We start from the raw sequence: 22,064 nt of genomic DNA on the forward strand, positions 1-22,064 counted from the left end.
TTTTCAAATTATCTATAATTTTTTTTTAAATAACTTAGTCTAAATTCAGAAGGCAGCCAAGATTTGATTAAAAATGCAATATTGAGCTTTCATATCTTGGAATCACATTAATTGCGCCAAAAAATTTTCAATAGGGCAGATGGGCTTGTTTTTCTACGTGCCTTACTAAGCATGCATTGACATAAAGTCCCCCCCAGAATTAAGGGTCCATTAACTTTCATCATCATTAGCTAAACATATGAATTGGTGAATGATTTTGTCTTCCTTGTTTGTTTCAAACAAAATCTCAAGTTCTCCACCTAATTCTTCAAAACCATTCAACTATTGACCAACTCAAATTTGAACTAATATACTTAAACCCATTGAAGATCTTGACAATTCAAAATCATATGTTCAATGATTCGTATTCCGTATACGTACATAAAGATAAGCAGTTTCTTTATTAAGGAAAATGAAATTGTTTGCATGGGAGAAAACTGGGACTAGACTATCAATGCTTTGGCAATTTAATGAGTTGTTTTATTAATGGGTAGACTTTGAAAGAGATGCGACGGTGACTTGAGGAGTTCTTGTTATACCACCGAGGCTGCACGTAGCTGAGAGGTAAGGACCCATCCTCTGTGACCCACCACTACATTTAAAGTCGTACCTTGTGACTGAATGGGACTTTCTTTGCCCAGTTGCCCACCATTTGAGACTTGGATTGCTAGACCATTCACTGCAAAACGTTCTTTTATGGACCACCCTAATGCCTCTCTCATGACATTTTGGAAGAAAGAAACAAAAAGGTTTTTAAGATAATCATAACTGCTCGAATTGTTAAAATGACACAAGCATGATTCAGGCATGAACTGAAATGATTGTAACATTTTAACAATATAACATAGCTTCTTCTATTTCCATTTTGACTATAAATATACATGGAGTGTTAAATATGATTTTCATCACATAGAAAGATAATTAGCATTCAAATTGAAAAACTGAAATATATTAATTATTAACTTAGGAGTCTCGAGAGAGACATGTATGGGGTATAGCAACTTGACTAGGTCATCACACGTTGAAAATTTATGTGGATCCATTATGGTATGTATACATATAGAGTTTAGACCCATATTTTTAAAACGTATTTTATGAACAAATAGTGCATTGGGAAACATGTATATGCATGGGGATAAGCATCTTGACTATAATTAAAAAGCAAAACTGGTGATACATATCTGGCATGGTCTGGTTTTCACAGCAAACCTGCAGTATTTGTTGCTTTCTTTGTCTGTGTTTGTTCAGCAGCCATAGATGCATGCTTCTAACAATTAACCAGTAACTATAATACAAGAGCAAGCCACTGTTACACGTGGAAGCATATGGAGTTAGTGGACTGGAAACATATAGAGATCATATACATTCAATCATCCATGTTATAGGTTGCATAATATATATAAAATAATTGCGATGACTGGATCCACTGTATATGCGTCTGCAGATATAGGGATTCTCAACATAAAAAAAGAGAAAAAAAATTCAGTACTGGAAGGTTCTGATTAAATATTCCACTCACCTAGGTATTACTAGTCTTAATCTTATTCAAATCGAAATTATAAAAAAAAAAGTACTCAATTCTAAATGTAAATACTAAATACACTGTGTATACAAGTTTCAAGACTAGTAGTTGAAGCTGCAAAATTGATGTAAATCAAGGAGTGAGAAAATTAAAGAGGCATTTTTTTTTTCTGAAAGATGAACTACTAACTGAAGATTCTCTTGGTTATAGGAGCTATGACAATGGGTACTAGTAGCAAAGTTAAGAATCCATGGCAGCTAAACTTGCCCCTTGCATTACGAGTCTTGGTTGTATGAACATGCAGATCTAATTTCACAAGTAAAAACCAGTAAATGGAATCAATAGCTTGTTCAAAACAAAAAGGAAAGGAGATGTGGGACAGGAAAAACCCTTTAAAACATGACCTCTAATAAGTGACTATTATATGTCTTTAGACTTCTCCAGTCCTCCGATGATCAGTTTTCAACTCAACTGAAAATTCCAAGAGGTATATGTCTAGTAACTGCGAGGGAATATTAGAGATCAATATATCAGCATGAAAGCATGATGAGAGAAGCTGAAGACTTTGTAATTTGCAGATTAATTATTCTCCCTTTAATAAGTAAGAATTACCATGTAGTTATGTTGCGCTCCAATGTTCCTATAAAAAGAAAAGGATTATTGCAGATGGCAAATCTGAAGTAGTGAATGCCTTCATCCTTTTTCTGATTTTTAGGTTTGTTGGGCCATCCTGTTGCACGTCTCATGAAGGCAAATAAATAAATACTACTAGTAGCATAAAAAAAAGGGTTCCTATTTTGTTCCATGTTTGTTCTCTCGTCACAAAAGAGAAAGAGTTGGTTAATGTGACCCATGCAATATGTCAGGTGATCTCAAATTTCTACATTGGAGACCGACACACGCAAGCCATGTGTAGTGTAGTGTCTTTGGTGGAGTCCTATGCTGCTTTCTTTAAATTCTGGTACTTTTTCAATGCTGCCGCTCACTAAAGGTTAACGAAGAACAAAAAAAAAAAAAGAAAGAAAATTTGCCTTAGAGTGCTTCTCGTGCAACTTTGACTGCATAATTTTTTTTCTTTGCTGCTATCATCAATCTATACGTGGATGACTCCAAGTGGAACACACTCTCTCTCTTTCCCTCATTCTCTGTAGAAACATCGTACCATACCCTTATCCTTTCGGTTTGAATCTCTCGGCATGGCTTGTAACGTTTCTTTAAAGCAAGCAAGATCTGCTTTTCTAAATTTGACTTATTCTAGTTTCCGAGAAACTCACTTCCACCATAACTAGCCACGAACAGATCATTGACCCTGACCGACCCTTCTTTTCTTTTCTTTTTTCTAGTAATGAGAAATAGAGGGACCCTCCTGTTCCTTCTTTTTGATGTTTGAAAATCAAACAAGAAATCACATACTTGCAATAAAGTCGTGCGCATCAATATCTGCCGTATATGGCTTTGTTTATAACTTTAAAAGATTGTATTAATTGTAGCTCAAGCAAGTTAACATTAACACAAAGCACTCACCCGAAAAGCTTATCCATGGGAAACATGCTCAACTGGGATTGCATTTGTTACATATTTTGGGCTGGGACCATTATAAAATTGAATCTTTGGGGCTTAAATCCCATAGTAAAATATCATAGATGAAAGTGCCTCCTAATTATTGTGTTACATGATCATATATTGTTGTGACGGAAAAACACAGGCTTACATAGTGAACCGATAGTCAAAGGTTTGAAACAAATTTCAATCTCGACTTGGGAACGTTGTCCTGAGTTCTATTTTCCAGCAGAAAGATGAGTGAAAAGAGTCAATCTGTTTTCTTCTGTTGGGGGATAATCCGATGCCATGGTCTACTGATATAAAAATTCAGTCAAGGAAACACTTTTTCAGTCATTCCACCAACATCTATGAAAGTAGACAACTTACTCTATGAATCTTTTTTCTGTCAACAAGTCATTACTGTGATTGCTTCCTCAAACAGCAACTATTGGATAAAATTTGTGTAAAGATGTCAACAAATTCATGAATTAATGCATCTGAATTTTACTGATAATGTTGTTGGCTCCTTTCACATGGATCGGATTGGTGCTTGCCTAACAAGTGGGCTTGAACTTGACACATTTCTACCAAAAAAGATAAAAATGGGGCCTGCAAATAGTTTACTTTTTGAAATGGATTTACAATTTCATTCATTCACGAGACCCAACATATTCCACCGCCCATTTCAGGGAAGTCACTCAAAAAAATTGATAAGGCCCATGAGGGACATGACTATCTTCCACGGGAAAGATTGCCACTTTGTAGTTATCCTCACGCCACATGTGATTGATACCATCCTTTCATCTCTCGCCCAGTAATGAAATCGAATGACTTGGAGGGATAATCATCAACGTAATATGTAGCAAATTTGTAAATCCAACAGCCTTATGGAAATTGGTCAATTGGGCTTAAAACTTAAATTGAGCAAGGTCTGTTTATAATGGTGCTCTAGTATCGACTATCGACCATATAAAGCTGGTTCCAAAAGGAACCAAATTTCTTCCCTCAACTTTTTCACCAACAGACACTATACCAGATTATCTTACTATCTGTAAGAACTTGTAACAATTCACAAATATATCTTTATTATTTTCTAAAATGATTTTCCAGATATAAAATCTGACTATACATAAACAAGTAATTAATATTGATGTTACTTGTTTTTACATATCTTCATACTAAAAGAAGCGTGTTTGAATTCCCTTCTTCAATCAAATCAATCCCAAAAAGAAAAGGAATAGAAACATAAAGCAACTCTCTATAGTTCATTGTCATGTACATGTCTTTAGTCTTCGCAATAAAGCAACTTGGGCTTTTTCCTGTATTATGTGGGCTGGATTGAAAGAAAAAGGCAAAGTCCTGGGACCCATTGTATCAAAATTTTCAAAAGGGCCCACCCACCACTGTACCCAACTTATGGGACCCAACACAAAAGCCCCGGTTCCCAACCCCATATCATTACTCTTTGACACTAAACCAAAAGCCAATGCGATGGCATGGATAGCTAGATGATCAAAGCTCAACTGAAGTCCACAGTTGGGTAGGGCCACAAACCGAAGCCGAAGCGCGAAATCATCCTTATCTGGTGGCAAACGACAAAAGAAGTGGACCTCGACACCCCGCACACATTTCTGTCCAGAGTCGGTGTCGTTACTCCCATTGCATGGGCAACCTCGTAAAAAACTCAAAATTATCTATTCTCTACATTCACCATCAGTAAAACTTAGACACGTGGCGCAAACTTTGAAGAACACAACAATCAAACGACATATCTATGAAGGCCGTAAACCTCACCAAGTTAAAGCCCTCTTCTATATAATGTGGAGGGATTCCTACCTCACCTGTATTATATGATTATCATACTGTCATTAATTATCAAACTTGAACAGGAAACTTTTTTGAAAGGATATTTTGGTTTGCAGCATTCTTCTCTTGTATAAACTGAGAAATTCTTCTACAGTTAACTTTTACCATCTGTTTTTCTTTATTTTTAGTTACTCCAATTATCAAAAGAGAGACAAACACTTTAGGAAAGAACACACGAGAAAAACTAAAAAAAATGGGTGTTCTGGATCATGTTTCTGATCTGTTCGACTGTTCTCCTGGCAGTTACAAGCACAAGAAACGTAAGCAGTTGCAGGTACATCTCTTTAAGCAAATCCTTTTTAACTTCTGGGTTTTGGGTTTAATCTTCGGTAAAAGATACTTCTTTGATATATAACTAGATCAAGAAATTTGCTGGATATATATATATATATATATATATCAACTAACTAGTTAAGGAATCTCTTTTCTTTTAAAGTTTGGGTTTTCATTTCTGGTTCTTAAATGACTAGATTTATCTCGCTAGGTTTCGGATCTGCTAATCAGAATGTCAAATTTTTTTTGTGTCCTTTTGGGATGGTTTTTCCTTCGTTGATCTGGTAAATCAAATCTGAGAAATCTGAAGTACTACTTACTGCCAGTATTCAACTTGGTGGTTTTAGAAATTGTGGAAATAGGAAAATCCAGGGAGTCAATACACAAAATCATTAAAGAAAAGGAATTATTAGCAAAGAAAGTGAAGGCTAAAATAATTTTCCAGGGGAAAGCTGATTTACTTTTTAAAAAATATAGAAGTTTCTTGGTTTATTTTAATGCAAATTGGCTCTATGCGTCAATATATATTTTTTTAGGACGTTAGTAACCGCTTTCCAGTCTGTACTGTTTCTGTTTCTCACCAATCAGTCGGTATACGTTTCCTTTTTGGAGATAAATGAATCAAATTAAACAGAGTATACAAAGAATACTGGTAGACAAAATCACTATAAAATAAAAAAGTTGCAAACTTTTGTTCGAGTGGAAGGTTATTTTGGGACATTACTTTAAATGTCAGACAAACGACAAAACACCTTGAAGATGATCTTTGCTTCCAGGAGATATCTCGGTGGTTAGCTGTTTTTGTCATCTCCTGACATGGGGCTTTTTCTGTCTTGTCATTGCTCTGACGCTGTAACTTGTCTTTTACTGATTTGTTTGATCAGACGGTGGAGATCAAGGTGAAAATGGACTGTGAAGGATGTGAGCGCAAAGTTAAAAAATCTGTGGAAGGAATGAAAGGTGTGACGCAAGTGGACGTTGAACGTAAGGCCAACAAGTTAACAGTGGTTGGATATGTCGACCCAGCAAAGGTCGTTGCGCGCGTGGCACATCGGACTGGCAAGAAGGTAGAGCTATGGCCCTACGTGCCTTATGACGTGGTGGCTCACCCTTATGCTCCCGGGGTTTACGATAAGAAAGCCCCAGCTGGGTACGTTCGCAACGCTGAGGACCCGCAGGTATCGCATCTCGCTCGAGCTAGCTCCACTGAAGTTAGATACACCACAGCTTTTAGCGATGAGAACCCTACTGCCTGTTCTATCATGTGATTGATTGAAATAAAAAGAAAAAAAAAATGGTACTGTATCAAATATTTTGTGTTAGTAGTGAATTAACTTGTGTGTTGAAAATTTGTCTTGGTTTGAGGATTTGGTCGTAAATTGTACTATTGGCTCTATTCTATTAATGGTGTATTTTGGATATTTTGATCTGTTGAATCAAAATTTTTAATTAGTAGTAAATTATGTAGTAAAATTGCTTGGAGGAAGAGATAGCTTTCAAATTTTAGTTTTAGAAGTATTAAACAAAAAATGGGTTATGGTTTTTATTTGTAAATAGAAAAAAACAATGAGATATATATATAATAATTAGTTATAATGATATCTCATTAATTAAGAAAATAAAAAATACTCAAAATTTTAAAAATAAATATTAATTAATTACATGATAATTTTACTCATATTTATTAAGGATGTGATTACTTTTTATTTTAATAATTAATGAAATATCATTGTATGTTGACTGAAAATGTAGAGTAGTTCTATAATAAAAGATTTGATGCAAACAAAGTATTGTTAGCCATGTAAGTTGGAGGATGGGAAGAAAGGAACAGTAACGAAGATTTCATGCAAAAGGAAAGTGAGTGGAGATGGTTCACAGGTCATTTTCACATTTAGTTGGATCTGTGAAGTGGGAACATTCGGATCCATAATAAATTTGAGCTGCAAAAATGGTATGGATCATAACGTTTAAAGTGGTCAACAATTCACAGCTTTTACCTGCACAAATGAACGCTGAAGGGGCCATTGATTTCCTGGCTTATTTCTCATCTGCCATACATTCTGTAATGTTGTACAGCGAAAACCCATCACTTGTTTCAACTTGTCTAGTTTACAGGGGGACCGAGATTTAGATAAATCATAATTGAATGGTTGGAATGTCTGGCAATTTGTAGTTTCTCCAAGTGTCCAAGCAACCCCACGATGGATAAAATTCAAGAAGTGATATTTTCTAAATGATTTGGCCTAAGAAATTTGTGATAAAACGACAATCTAACATAACAGTCGTTCAAAGTAAAGTGGTGAAATAACACATGGCTTCGTTCAGTTTCAACCGTTATTCTAAAACGATAAAGATCAAAGGCTATTGAAATAGACCGTCTGGTGCAACAGATAAACAATGGTTTTTATTTCCACCGCCCAACCAATCTCGAACTGGAACAGTAAGGGTGTTTCCAATTGCCTGCCACCTGTGCCGGAAGATCTAACCAAGAAGTAAACGTTGCACCGACTTCATGATCCTAAATATGCTTTGCGGTTCTGACGAGATTCCAGGTTTCAAAGATTCCTAGGGAAAGAACTGTTCCAAATTCCCATTGTATTGGTCAACCAAGCAACTTATAATTATACACTCATAAAATTTCTCATATATTCGTAATTGCTTCAATTTTTTTATTTTATTTTTATTTTGCTTTGGAGGGTCTCGACTCTCTTGTACTTTTTCTTGGTGTATTGATTAAATTATTTGAAATTCATAAAAGATCTTGTTTTTTTTTTTTTTTTTATAATATCATTTAGTCTTGTGGTAGTATTTAATTTGAAGTTCCCCTTTCGATACAGCATTTCTTTATTGTGCCAATACATACTTAAATTTCTTCTTTTTATATATGTTCACACAACTCAATACCAACCATAACAGTTAAGAAGTTGTTATTGCTATATAGATCTTACCATGGAATAATGGCAGCTATTTGACAATATAATTCAATATTTTAATCATTGATGTGAGAGTTTTTGTTGTTTTGATGAATACCAAGTTTTTTTTTTTTTTTTTACTTGAGATATAAGCCAATAAAATTAGATTTATTGTAACTTTACCTCTCTTACTTTTTATGTAGTAGCTATCTTTTTTTTTTTTTTTAATTTAGAATAAAATTTTCATTTATCCAGAAAATGAAACTTTTTCATAATAAACAATAATGTTTTAAAAAAAGATAACAATACCTATATTACTTTTTTTGACCAATAATATTAATAATATTTGAATTTAACTTATCAAATAGTAAATATTCTTATATATATATATATGCAAAAAAATTTCATTGTAAATTTTTGTATTGGAAAAACATCTCAAAGCTCCAAAAGGACCAAAACTTAATGTTGGTTTTCCCTAAACTCCATGCTTTTTTGGTGGTTTAAGGAGTCCTAAACTCTATTCCACTTTTTTTTTTAAATGTAAACTTAATTCAAAGTTTAATCTTAGTTAAAATGTATTCTTATATAAATTTAATTTAAAAAAGTAAAATTCCTTGTGGTTTATTGGCAGAGTTGAATTTTTTCTACTAATAAAGGTTCAATACTTGATAGCCTTGATTATAAAATTTTTCTCTTAATTAAAAATTTATTATCGTATAAAATTAATTTAATAACATTAAAATTTGTTATTAGAAAATCTGAATTATAAAGTTGTATCATTTTCTTAATGAAAGGCCATGCAATTGGCAGGCCTAAGCCTGGTCTCCAAGGTCCAGCTCACCAATGCCTCTAGTCTTGGGCCGTAGGCTGTCTTGGTCTTCTTATGGGCCTACCGTTAGTGTTATCACGTATAGAAAATCTCAGGGAAGAACCGAATCCAACCGGGCCGAGGGACCATGGCAGACGATTCAGAGATGAACCCAGATCAGTTAGAGGAAGAGTTCACCGTGTGGAAGAAGAACACCCCATTCCTCTATGATCTCGTCGTTTCTCACCCTCTCGAGTGGCCTTCTTTGATTGTCCACTGGGTCCCATCTTCGCCGAGCCCCTGCGGAGCCGACCCATCTTTTACCGTCCATAAACTCGTCCTCGGGACCCACACCAGCGGTGGCGCCTTGGATTTTCTCATGATTGCCGACGCAGTCCTCCCTACCCTTGCCGCAGAATCCACTTTTTGGCGCTAAAAATGATGACCCAGTTGTCCCTAAGGTTCGTTGAGTTTCTAGTTTCCTATTAGTTATTTTTGTGGGTACCGAGTGTTCGATGATATTTCTAGATGGAAGCATTGAATTATTGACTCTGATATTTAGGCACTCAATTGTTCTATGAAATTACTAGTTCTCTCTCTCTCTCTTTTAACTACATTAACTAACTGGAATGCCAGATTAAGTTTGTGTTATCTAATGGAATTACTAGCTGTAGCTGAAATTGGTTGGCTTTTGATAGGTGGAGATAACACAGAAAATGCGTGTTGATGGGGAAGTGAACCGGGCTAGGTGTATGCCTCAGAATCCGGTTATTATTGGTGCAAAGACCAGTGGCTGTGAGGTTTTGTTTGATTACACCAAGCAGGCAGCAAAGGAGCAAGGGGGTGAATGTGATCCTGATTTGAGGTTGAGGGGTCTTGACAAGGATATGGATTGTCTTGGAGTCCGCTTAAGGAGGGTTTTCTTGTGAGTGGTTCACAAGACCATAAGATATGCCTGTGCGACTTGTCTGTTTGGCCTCAAGATAAGGTTCTTGATGCAATGCATGTTTACGAGGTATTTATGGGACTTGCTCTTTTGTTTTATAGAAAATGCTAGGATTTTAACCTTTGTGAGTTTCAGTTTGATTATGAGATATATGAATGTCCTTGTTGGGTCATGAAAGTGTGGTTGAAGATGTGTCGTGGTATTTGAAGAATGAGAATATATTTGGTTCTTCAGGTGATGATTGTCAGTTGATAATCTGGGACTTGCGCACTAACCAAACCCAACATTGTTAAAGCTCATGAGAGAGAGGTGTGTTATAGTATTTTTTTCAGTTTTATGTTTCAATGTCCTTTTGATCATCTGATAAGAAATGTTCTTTTTGTGTCTCAGATCAATTATTTGTCTTTCAATCCATATAATGAGTGGATTCTGGCCACAGCATCTTCTGACTCTACTGTAGGTTTGTTTGATCTGCGAAAGCTGACCATGCCCTTGTATGTTTTAAGCAGTCACACGTAAGTCTGCTGTCTCTCAGATTGATTCCGGGGTTTAGTATGCTAAAAGCATTAAATCCTTTTACTGCCCGTATTTCTAGTTATGCGAACAATTATGCGTTAGATACTCCACAAACCAAATGGTACATGAAATCATTGAAATATAACTTCTCACCTTGGATTTGTGTTTTACAGTGGAGAGGTCTTTCAGGTAGAATGGGATCCTAATCATGAGATGGTGCTGGCATCTTCTGGTGATGATAGAAGATTGATGGTTTGGGACCTTAACAGGTAGTTTACATATGGATTGATGCTAGGAATGTGTTCAATATAATTTGTTCTACTTTTCATGATATCACATGCTTTGCTTTCCATTTTCTTTTTGCTTTCAACTTTTATTCGACCACATTATGATACAGTATAAAAGTTTTCCCTATTGAACTGTCTTGTCTTGCATTTGGTAGGAGCGATATCATCAATTTTAATTTCATTAAATCTGTTGTACATCCGGGGATTGACCATCGCACAAACCCAGACTGCTGAATTTTTTCTTCTCATGGACTTTATCATGTCTGGGATGTTCCTAAGATGATTAATACAACTTTCCACAAAAAAGATTAATAATTCAGGTCACAGCTACTAACATTGTTTCATTTGACCTAAAAAAAAACGTTGTTTCATTCAGAAACATTATCCAACTCTCTTTCTCTCCCTCATGACTTATTATTGGTGTATCGTTGGCTTGCAGGATTGGGGAAGAGCAATTAGAAATTGAGTTAGATGCTGATGATGGCCCACCCGAGCTTCTATTTTCTCATGGCGGCCATAAAGCTAAGATATCAGATTTCTCATGGAACAAAAATGAGCCATGGGTGATTTCAAGTGTAGCTGAGGATAACACTCTTCAGGTCTGGCAATTGGCAGAGAGTATATATCGCGATGATGATGACTTGCAAGCTGCTGAGGACCATCCATAGTCCATAGATATTGGCTTCAGAGATTAAGGATGACCTTTAAGTGAGTTAATGTGAGTTATAATCATGTCTTCCATGTCAACGACATCAAGTAGTCTTTAACATGTCTAAATTCATATTCAAACCCTCTATTTTTTAAGCTTTTTGTTCTATTCAAGGCTGGTTTACTGTTGACCTAAATCTGCTGTAAAGCAGTGAGGTAAAGGGGGTGATTGGGTTTACCAAGCCCGTAGTTGGGGGCTAATCCCCTTGCGACTCGAAGAACAAGAGCATCTAGTAACTCTTCGCTGAGTCCTTTTTCAAATACGTGAATCAAATATCAAAACCGTTTTAATGCCCAAGATTAGAGGCGAAGAGCCTCTAAACGTTATGTCTGCGAGATGACCGGAGGAAACCACTGATGGTTACGTCCTCCAAAAATAACTTAGCGTGCTACCTCTTACCGTATGAGAATGAGCTTTAGGTCTTTTAACCTCTGACACAAACCTTCATTCTAGGGTTTTGTCACATACAATCTTGTAAAATTTTGTATTGCTAATCCTCATTCCCCAACATTGCCCCTTCCCATCTCCCCAAAGTGTCTATGGTTCCTTTGATTTTAAATGTATATTTCCATTTAAATCTACAAACAAAACCACCAAAAATTGAGTAGAAAAGGGCTCTTCTCAACCAAAAAATATAATAATAATAATAATGAAACAAATTGGACTTGTAGCAGATTGCAATGAACAAGACTTATAATTATTGAATTGTCAACCTAAAAAATTCAACGATTTTTTTTTTTTTTTTAAATTTGAAAGCCACATTTCTCTTTCCATTTTGTTTCAATTGTAGGATTGTAGCAAGCTAGACGCCGGCTACTCTAGGGGGCAATTATCAGTATAGAATAAATCGTAGTGATTAACCATCCCATCTTTTACTACTATCAGTTTTCATCAGACGACTGTTGATCAAAACCTCAGTTAAAAAGATGGCCCTTCCCTCTTGAGTAGGCATCTCACAGCCTTCCTAAACAGAATGCTTATGGCAAAAGCAAACTTACTGTGCTTAGTTGATGCCATGCAAAACCGGAGTAGGAAGGGCTGAAAGTTATGAAAGCTAATTTGTAGCCTCCCATGTGAATCACAAGCTATGACTGCAAGAATTGAAACTAGTAACTCACCAGCTCAGGGCTCACAGTATTGAAACATCAAAGATATTCCACCTTCCCTAATTCTGTGATTCAGCAATAAAAGAATTCATATAGCTTAGAAAGACAGAACTAGAACTCAACCCAGGCTAAAGGTAAAATGAAAAAAACACTGCACACAAGCACTAATAAATTTTTAAGAAAATCAGCAAAGCATAGCATCATTGATGATGGTAATTACTGATGGATCTCATACATAGCCGGTACGAAGACTGGATAGGGCATTTTATTGACTTGAGTTTAGCTTGGCAAGCAACCAGACTGATGGCCACTATTCTTAAATACTACAACCTATAAATCCATAAGTTTCAGCTTTACAAGTTTGTTGGCTTTAAACCATAAACTAAGAAGACCACCACATCTAACAACCCATAAGTAGGACTAAAAAAACAAAAAATAACGGACAGATAATAATAAAGAAAATAAAAAAAGCAATGCAACCTGAGGGAAGGTGATGCATCCCAAGAAAGCTGCTTGTTGGAAGACAAATATGTATCCCACCAGAATATGGATAACGTTTATCTCAACAGTTCTTCAATCTGCTGTAGCTGCACAAACACCTACCAAGAAAATAAATCAGTATCAAAGCAACAACATACTCAAAAGCAGAGTGTTACACATTGTATACAGCTATATTCAGTTTGGAAACAGTCAATACAACTCATGGTTGCAAGAACAAGTTCCAATATCTGTGAAAAGGACTCTCTCTGATTACAGCTCACACACAAAAGGGCTTGGACATGTCTGACACTCAACAACAAATATGCCATTTTTCTCTATACTTCGAACATTGCTCAGTACTATGTGCAACCAAGCCCATTTAAAAAATAAAGAAACCACTAGCATTTTATACTTTTAACAATTTATGTGGTTACCAAAAAACACCTAAATATTCAAATAACATTGCACCACCAATGTTGGTTCTTATTTCTCATGTAAATATTCTGTTATTCTTCTGCTAATCATAGTTAATGTGGTTATCAACCAGAATTACCAGATGGTTGATGTGTGCAGTCTATTGTTGCAACAAGCAAAAAATGAAATAACTTCATCATAAACACACAAGAGAAAACTACTTACAGCAATCCTAACAAGGTAGAAGAAGCACAAACTGAGCGAAACACTTACTCTAAAAGATTTAAATTTGGGATTGGAACTTCCAAGCCTGAAATTAGTGAAGCAAATAACTACAGGCAACATACTAGCACAGATGGTGGTAAAATAAAATTTTCAGATAAATCATATCATAAATTAACTTTCCAATATCCACCATAAATTATATGAAGAAATTTCGAGAAAGAACTCCTAAATTTCACCTTTCCTCCTTTTTGTGCCAGAAGAATTGCCATTGGACCCAGCATTTCGCACCCCATCAGTAGAAAGCTCTTTTGCTCCGGAGTTTTGATTCACAAAACACTGAATATTGTCTAACTCACACCCATTAAATCCTTGTCCATTCAGTGCTGCAGCTTCTCCTGTTTTGCCTTCTGTCCCAGGGTGAAGGCAATACATCTGATCATTGCATTGCACATTGCAGGGATTCATCACATAAGAACCAGGCAAATTCATCATGTTAACATTCGTTGCTGATTTCTGATAAGGAAACGATCCAATCTCCCCTTCAATTCTTCCTCGAATATCTACAAGCAAACACTTGAGCCTTGCAATCTCAGCCTCCAATGCAGCCTGACCTTGTAATCTCTTCAACAGCTGCTGGTTCACTGCCCTCAATCTCGCAGCCTCATCCTCCAACGAGGCAGCTCGTGCCTTAACCTTCTCCCTGTACTTCCTAACAGCTTCCTTGTTTCCCAGCGGACGTTTCTTCGATTTCTTCTCCCTAGACCCAGCGGTGTCATCAATAGCAGCCTTATCTTCAGTTGAGGCAGGCACAATTTTGGTATGAACATGGAAACAGGTGTGCGTATGAGAGTTATCAGGGCCAGGTGGGTTGCAAGTGTGTGTATGGGTACAGGCATGATGATCATTGAGTAATTCATTGAAAAAACTGTCCATTGAGCAACTGCTTGGAATATCACCCATGTTATTGCCGGAAAACACCTCTTGGTTCGAAAAATCAAGCTCCCCGTCGTCCATCACAAGTAGAAATCCTCAGAAGAATCGAAGGGAAACACTTAAATCTAGTGAAGAAGAGATAAATTTACGATTTTGAACCTGACCCAGATAATAAATCGTGCCCAATTAGCAAGTAGCAACACCCAACAATAAAATTAAGAAATATGTAAAAATTCTAATAATTCCCACATATATATGCTTTTTTATATATAAAAAAAACCTAATTAAAGCAATTCAGTTACAACCCAACATTTTTTCCAAGCAACTATTACAAGATTTCAAAAAAAAAAAAAAAAGATTTTCAACTGAGAACGAATCACACAATTATCATAAAGAAGAAAAAGGAAAAGAAGCTTACTCAGAAAAAAGAACACGGCAAGTTGAACAACCTGAGATGACCCAAACAATTCGATACAATTAAGGTTAAACAAGAAACCAAAGAACGAAGAATCGAAGAAAGAGCATCGTCATCATAGATTGGACAAATGGAAGCCTAGAAAATAAACGGCAGCTCCTTTTTGGGAAAAAAAAAAAAAAAAAGAGAAGAAGCAGCGTAATTGCGTAAAGACTAATGACTAAGAGAAGAGGATAAAATTTTAGCAACGAGAAAGTGAAATGTTTTATTAGAGAGAAAAAATGATTTATTTTTAATATTGCTGAAAAGGTCAATGAAAATGATAAAATTTGAAGATTCCTAGAATGGACATATCAGAAACAAAGAAAGAAAAGAGAGAAGCTTTGGTTGCAGAGAGACACGGGGAGAGTCCCCATTGGTTTCAATATACAGGTAGGTACTTGAGGGAATTCGCTGTTAATTAAAGAAACTTATTTGCAGTCTGCTCTAATATGGGTCAAGATCATGGGTTTGATGTGGTTCAGTCCAGTTGGAGCTTTTATGGATTTTGGAGACTAGTGAACCACATTGAAAGCACGAAAATTCAAAGCAATTAGTTCTGTTTCATTTCCAAGAAAAATCCAAACCAAGTTGTAGAAATTTGTGGATTTTGGGTCAATTTATAAGGAAGGGTGGACTGGGCCCCAATTCGGAAGAAAATTAAGTCATTGGGTCCACATTAATTAATGTGAAAGAGTGCTTTTTTAGAAATTTGTTGGTAAAATTGTTTTCTTTTTATTTATTTCCAAAGGCCCTTGATAGAAAATTATACATGAACTTTCAAGCCCTAAATTATTGCCATTGAAGTAACAACTTTCCTAGTTCATGTGGGATTAAAAAGGCAACTTGGGCCACTTGGGCCACTTGGGCTAATTAAGCAAGTTTGTTGGGAAACAGCAAGGACTAGCAGAAGTTACCATGCAAAAATACATTGACCAAGTGCTTTGCTCATAAAATGTTTCATTTTTAGTTTTAGTGATTAATGTTACCATTTTTTATTCTCTATGAGATTCAGTAGATCTCTTGCAGCAGATAACTACTTAAAAACTAGTATATAGTGTCCTATTTTGCTTCTGTTTTGTCCATGTTTCACTCCAGAAATCTTTGACAACTTTAAAATAGGTTCAATCATATCATTTTTTGACAAGAATATTCTACATCTCCAAATCACACCTCAACAAATGGGTGCTGTTTTTCTTTTATTTTCTCTCGGCTGTACAGGTACAAACACATCCCCAAAATTGGGTTTGCGGCAAACTTGGTTTTGAAACAGCTTCAGGATGCCATAGAGTCTAATTGAAGCTTGATGATCGGCTCCATCTTTCTTTTAAATATTCCTCCATGGAAAGCCTACTGCTTTGCTCCATGCTACTAAATGATGTCAAATCATCATCGACATCAAGCATTGCGAGACTTAAATGTAACTCAGCGCTTGAATTTGGATAAACTTCATCATCATTATGGTCTAGGCTTTCCGTGTTCTCATTTTGTGTCTCTGCCCATTTTTCAACAGCTGTTTCCCCTCTTAAAAGCTCCAGTATCTGGACATAGGAATGCATAATGTAAATGAAATTTCATCTATTCTGTTCTGTTTTAGTCATATACAAAAGGCTTTATTACCTCGCTCATCTTAGGACGGAGTCTAGCTGACCGTGTGATGCAGAGGGTTGCTGCTAGAACCATGCTATGCATCTGAGTCTTATTGATATTTCCATTTAAACTAGGATCCAGTATGCCTTTCACATCCCCACTCTCTATTATTGGCTTTGCCTGAAATTTAGGTACTTCAGTATAATTGATGCACAAGAAGTGAAAAGAACTTCGCTTCAGAGAAAACTCTTACCCACATGACCAAGCTCTGATGGCCCTTGTGATTCTCAAAGCTTATCGGTCTTTTTCCCGATAGCAGTTCAAGAAGAACAACACCAAAAGCGTAGGCATCAATCTTTTGGCTAAGTTTGCCATACATGAAATATTCAGGAGCTAAATACCCAAATGTTCCAACAACATCAGGTTGAGTCAGAAATGATGAATCAGTTGGTCCCCATACTGCTAGTCCAAAGTCAGATAACTGTCACAATTGAAAAAAAATGGCCATGTGATCGATCTGTCACATGTTTCGTTTTTAACTAACATTATATCAGTAATTACCATTTAAATTACCTTTGGTTCAAACCCATCTGAGAGAAGAATATTTGAAGACTTGACATCTCTATGAATAACAGGTCGAGAATGCTCATTATGTAGGTAATTTAGGCCTTCAGCAATCCCAACGGCCACATTATATCTGTCTTCCCATGACAAGGCATGTTTTTCTTTGTTTTTCCCTACAATATATGTTAGCTTGCATCAGTATGGTTTATGACAACTTTTACCATTTTACGAAGCAAAGAAAACACAGATCTCATTGAAGCTGTACCATGCAGAATTTCTTCTAAGCTTCCCTTAGATGAGAAATCATAGACAGATATTAGATCATAATCTTTAATGCAGACACCAAGTAGAGGCATGATGTGTTTATGCTTCAGTGAGGAGATTATTTCGATTTCATTGGCAAAATCCTTGCATGCCTCTTCTGATGACTTCAGAATCTTGACAGCAACTGCCTTGCCATCTGGAAGGATCCCTTTATAAACAAGATTGCTCCCTCCTTTTCCAATCAGGTTCTCTGCTATGAAACAGAACTTTAGCAAAAAAACAAAAAAACTCATAAAAAGTAAAAAAGAACACATCAGTGGTTGCAAGGCACGTTAGGGATAAAAACCTGTGGAAAACTGAGCAGTTGCAGCTTTTAGAACTTTATAACTGAGCCATTGGCAATTAGAAGAATTTGTTTCCAGGAGTATCTCCAAGCATTTTTGCAACTCATATTGCATAGATGAATTGCTCCTATCATTCTCATCTTCGCTGCCATTCAGCTCTATTTCCTTGATGGTTGAGCATCGAGGAGTATGATGTGGCGAACGACTTGGTAAGTTCATTACCCATTTGACAACTGACATACTCCTGGCGTGCTTTGCTTGTGGTGTTGCTGAACTAGCCCTCAGGAGGAGGGGCCAACCAGGCTTGTAGTCCATACTATCTCCTGCAAAAAGAGAAAGTGACCTCGAAGAGATTTTCTTGCCTTCGCGAATAACACTCAATATATCATTCTTAGAATCTTCACTACTGGTTCTTGATCCATTTTTGGAGTTTTGAATCCCTTCAAAACTGGATATCTCAGACCCTACCTCAGAATCACCATATTCTGATTGGCAGTCTCTGGCAGCAGGATTTTCAATCAGGCAAAGACTTGATCTTGGATCATCTTTAAGACCTGACAAATTAAAAGTAAACCTACTACTTCTGAAGACAACAGTAAAAACTAGAAACAGTTCGAACAGGAAAAACCAAACCTGGTAGTTGGTAATTGTTGGACCTGAAAACAATTTTCCCATTGTTGATGGCCAGAACATTGGTAGTTGTTGGCAACCGCTTTGCACAGTATCTAGCTGTGGAAGTCCAACCCCTGAAAAAGATATCTGTTTTTAGAGAAATCAGACAAAGAATCACACCAATTCAAACAACCAAAAAGATTGAGTCTTTAACTGCTCCTTACCCAAGAGCACTATGCTTGCCTATACCAACAACTAGAGCTACAGTAGCATAGTTCCTTGCTTCTCTAATCAAAACTTTTCGCGTCGAACTTCCTTTAAATATCTGGCCTTTAAGATCAACCTGAAACCCAAGCATGAAAAATGTGATTATAATGGATCATGTTTTCGTTCTTTTGAATGAACATTTATCTAAATGACGAGTTGTTGATAATGAACCAACCTTCTTTACTGAACATAGTCCTTCATATACTTCTAAATAACCTTCTAACATCAACTTCTCTCCCAAAGCATGATCTACATTGAAAATTCAACTTAGAACACAAAAACCTCGGAGAAAAATAATTAGCAAAGTTTATACAGCATTCAAATTTTTGGAAAGTAATGAGAGGCCTTACCAGAACACCTGGAAACATGAACTGCAACAACACAATCACCAGGTTCTGCAACTTTTACAAGAGCCCAACTAAGCAAATCCCTGCTTTGGCTATCTATTCGAATCCCAACCAACACATTTTTCTTCTGATTAGCAGGCATGTTTTCTTCTCTCCTTGCTCAGTTACTACCTCAAATTCAAAGCATATAAGTATTCCCTTTCAAGAACCTTACCAGCTTCTGAAATATTCCTTTCAATCTCTCCGTAAAAAACCCACCATCACCTTCGCCACTCAAGTTTAAAAAAAAAAAACAAAAGAAATCTAATAATACCCCACAACACTAGGCACTTTACAAGTTAACACTTTGTGATTATAAATGATACCCCATTAACATATTTCCATTTGAAAACCCAAACTCAAAAAAAAAAAAAAAAAACATAGATATTAGTGATGAAGATAGCCATAAGGTATTGTTTATAGAGTAGAGAAATCTACCAAAATATTTGAATCAATGAATAAAGATAAACAAAAGAAGACAATTGAACTAGTACCTAAACTTTGTACCAATCCATTTTTCGTATAAAAAAAATGTTTTTAAAATTATATTGCCGCCATAACATCACCCCTTCTACCTGCTGCAACCAATTTCAATACTCTTTGTATATATATAAAATAATTATGAGACGAATAAAAAATTTATTTAAAAATTAAAAGAAAAAGTCGGGGTGATGATGAAGATATTCAAGGTAATTTTCTTTGTTTTTTAAGTGTGATTTTAAATTTTTTTTAAAAAAAGGTTATTAGTGAGGGAATCCTTGAGATGAAAGTGTCGGCAAAGCAAGAAAAAGGAAAGAAGGAATTACCGCGACGAGTGGGCAACGAATTTCAGTGTTGAATCAAAAAGAGAGCAAAAATAGGGACCATTTTTTTTTTTTAAATGTTTTAAGTTCGTTAAAAGAACCGGCAAATTTAGCGCGCAACCCTTTGAACAGGCGACACAAGCGAGAGTTTTACCGGCTATTGCGGGTTGAAGAGCACCACCCTTTGAACTCTACTTTGGCTCTTGACTCGTGTTTTTCTACGGTAATTTATTTTATAATTTTTAGAATTAAAAATATATATTTAAAATTTTATTATATTTTATTTTCATAATTTATAATGAATTAAATCTAAATTAATTCATTTAAATTCATCTCTTCGAGCTGATAACATAGGTTACCTAAATTTTTTAAACTATATCTTAACAATCTTATAATTATTCAATTTTAATTAATTTTACCTATAATTTACATTAGAAGTATAGTTTTCATTATTTTAATAATTAAATTTAATGCACGTTACTTGATTTTGTATTAGAACTATGATTTATCTAATCTAAATTACATTTTGTCTTAACAACTGAATGAATTTCAAGTAATTATCAGGAATTCCTAGAGCGCCCTTTTTTCAATCTAATTGTGATTCTGATGCTTAAAAGCATCTTCCATCTTCTAGACCAAAATTCATGATCACTTTGCTTGCTCGTAGACAAATAATAATAATAATAATAATAATTATTATTATTATTATTATTATTGTCCCGTAAACAATGTTCTAGTTTGACTTTTAAATGTTATTTTTAATTTTTAATTTATTTTATTTTTAATATATTACTAATTAAAACATAAAAAAATACTTTTAAAAATCTTGAATGAGGAAATTTTTAAATATAATTTTATAAAAAATAATTTAAGAAAACATTTAAAATTTCAATGATTAAAGTTAGTAAAATTTAACTAAAAATAAAAAATCAAACAAGACCCTTCTATGGGGGGTCAATTTGTTCATCATCACAATTTCCAAAGTGGTGGAGCATGCCATGCAAATCCCCCTACTTATCTAGTGCAATTAATCTTTTAATGAAAACAAATAGTTTCCCCTAATTCTACTGTTGTTTTCTTGATTAATTTTCCCGCATGGTACCACCCCCCCCCCCCCCCCAAAAAAAAAAAAAGAAGATTTTGACAGATATTTTTGAACCGGAAGCTCCTATTGTTTGTGCTCACTGAATGACTTAGCGAGTTATTAATTAAGGTGACAATATTAATTTTAACTTGATAAGTATCAGAATTTCGGTTATTATCCATTGACAATTTAGATATTTCGATTAATTACTAATTTTAATAATTTAAATTTAAATTTAATTAATTTATATAATTGTTTTTTAAAAAATATTATTTAACAATTTTAAAATTTAAATTTTAAATTTTTTTTTTAAAAATTACTAATCACGTTTAACACACGATGGACTGTGAAATTCAAAAGTAGACATGGAAAAAGAATATTTTACGACTCTGAGATAAAGCAAATCACATTTCATGCATGGGAAAAAGTTTGCAAGGTGAGGTGACATTGACATGTTCTTTTCTCAATTTAATTCTTCGTACCTTTAGCTCTTAAGCACCACCCAACCCTAACCTAATTAGGCATTTTAATTAATTTTTGGTACACCTAAATATATGTACAAAACGAATTTAATTTTTTTTAAAATAATTAAATGCTGTTAGGACTTTTTTTTTTTTTTAAAGAGTAGTAAATACGAAATAGTAGCATTAAACTTATTTAAATGCAAAGAAAGAGAAAAATACAAAAGAAAGATGATCAAAAATTGAAAGAGTAGTGGCAACAACTTTGTACATAAGCATATTTTTGGTCTAATTAATATAGAAAGTATGATTAGGCAAATTTGATATTTTTGGTTGCTTGCTTGGTCAGAAATAACATTTGGCATCTGCCAGCCTTACAATAGTTCAGCTGTTTTTGTTAATCACACGTGTGTTCTGCGTCAGCAGATCCACCTACTCATACCTTCACAATGTTCCATCTTGGAAAGTCTGCTTATGTAAAATTTTCCAAACCAAAGTACAATAATCATCTAAATCAGACAGTTAATGATTTCCAAAAACGTATTCGTTGATCTTAATCATATTATTATTGTAGTCGTATAATCAATTAAAAATTAATTTTTAAAAAAATCATAAATCATGAACATTAATGGTTATTATTGGGTTGTCACCATTCAC

At 35.1% G+C, this 22,064-nt stretch overlaps 3 protein-coding genes, 1 long non-coding RNA gene and 1 pseudogene across 9 annotated transcripts; 2 read left to right on the plus strand and 3 right to left on the minus strand.

Annotated features, from left to right (window-relative positions):
• Positions 1-1,174: 1,174 nt before the first annotated feature.
• On the minus strand, positions 1,175-3,099 carry LOC149519877 (uncharacterized). The gene is made up of 3 exons (XR_016326824.1): positions 2,174-3,099; positions 1,966-2,063; positions 1,175-1,345 (listed from the first exon to the last, which is right to left on the minus strand). It is a non-coding gene; the product is annotated as an uncharacterized LOC149519877 (long non-coding RNA).
• Positions 3,100-4,898: 1,799 nt separating this feature from the next.
• On the plus strand, positions 4,899-6,663 carry LOC111308222 (heavy metal-associated isoprenylated plant protein 26-like). The gene is made up of 2 exons (XM_022906537.2): positions 4,899-5,243; positions 6,127-6,663. The coding sequence occupies exons 1-2, from the start codon at positions 5,163-5,165 to the stop codon at positions 6,508-6,510; spliced, it is 465 nt and encodes a 154-aa protein (XP_022762272.2). The 5' UTR covers positions 4,899-5,162; the 3' UTR covers positions 6,511-6,663.
• Positions 6,664-8,930: 2,267 nt separating this feature from the next.
• LOC111308745 (WD-40 repeat-containing protein MSI2-like) lies at positions 8,931-11,533 on the plus strand (annotated as a pseudogene). The gene is made up of 6 exons (XR_016328669.1): positions 8,931-9,423; positions 9,661-9,976; positions 10,075-10,217; positions 10,299-10,423; positions 10,598-10,693; positions 11,151-11,533. The product of XR_016328669.1 is annotated as a WD-40 repeat-containing protein MSI2-like (transcript).
• Positions 11,534-12,666: 1,133 nt separating this feature from the next.
• Positions 12,667-15,430, minus strand: LOC111308744 (basic leucine zipper 23-like). Of its 4 annotated transcripts, none has more exons than XM_022907314.2 (4): positions 14,997-15,430; positions 13,882-14,737; positions 13,694-13,730; positions 12,667-13,113 (listed from the first exon to the last, which is right to left on the minus strand). In XM_022907314.2, the coding sequence occupies exons 2-4, from the start codon at positions 14,657-14,659 to the stop codon at positions 13,089-13,091; spliced, it is 840 nt and encodes a 279-aa protein (XP_022763049.1). In that variant the 5' UTR covers positions 14,660-14,737; positions 14,997-15,430; the 3' UTR covers positions 12,667-13,088. The 4 variants fall into 4 exon arrangements, with proteins under 4 accessions (XP_022763049.1, XP_022763048.1, XP_022763051.1 ...); XM_022907313.2 differs by having other exon boundaries at positions 12,667-13,125; XM_022907316.2 differs by lacking the exon at positions 13,694-13,730.
• A 793-nt stretch (positions 15,431-16,223) lies between these two features.
• LOC111308743 (Protein kinase superfamily protein) lies at positions 16,224-20,213 on the minus strand. 2 transcript variants are annotated; one of them, XM_022907312.2, is made up of 10 exons: positions 19,024-20,213; positions 18,849-18,922; positions 18,631-18,749; positions 18,428-18,540; positions 17,797-18,348; positions 17,452-17,700; positions 17,196-17,359; positions 16,876-17,103; positions 16,653-16,802; positions 16,224-16,573 (listed from the first exon to the last, which is right to left on the minus strand). In XM_022907312.2, the coding sequence occupies exons 1-10, from the start codon at positions 19,160-19,162 to the stop codon at positions 16,325-16,327; spliced, it is 2,037 nt and encodes a 678-aa protein (XP_022763047.2). In that variant the 5' UTR covers positions 19,163-20,213; the 3' UTR covers positions 16,224-16,324. The 2 variants fall into 2 exon arrangements, with proteins under 2 accessions (XP_022763047.2, XP_089601452.1); XM_089745326.1 differs by lacking the exons at positions 18,631-18,749; positions 18,849-18,922; positions 19,024-20,213 and having other exon boundaries at positions 17,797-18,117; positions 18,263-18,348; positions 18,428-18,481.
• Between the last annotated feature and the right edge of the window lie 1,851 nt (positions 20,214-22,064).

This window comes from Durio zibethinus, chromosome 2, assembly GCF_047325235.1.
Source record: "Durio zibethinus cultivar Kanyao isolate XHJ-2024 chromosome 2, ASM4732523v1, whole genome shotgun sequence".
NCBI classification, from domain to species: Eukaryota; Viridiplantae; Streptophyta; class Magnoliopsida; order Malvales; family Malvaceae; genus Durio; species Durio zibethinus.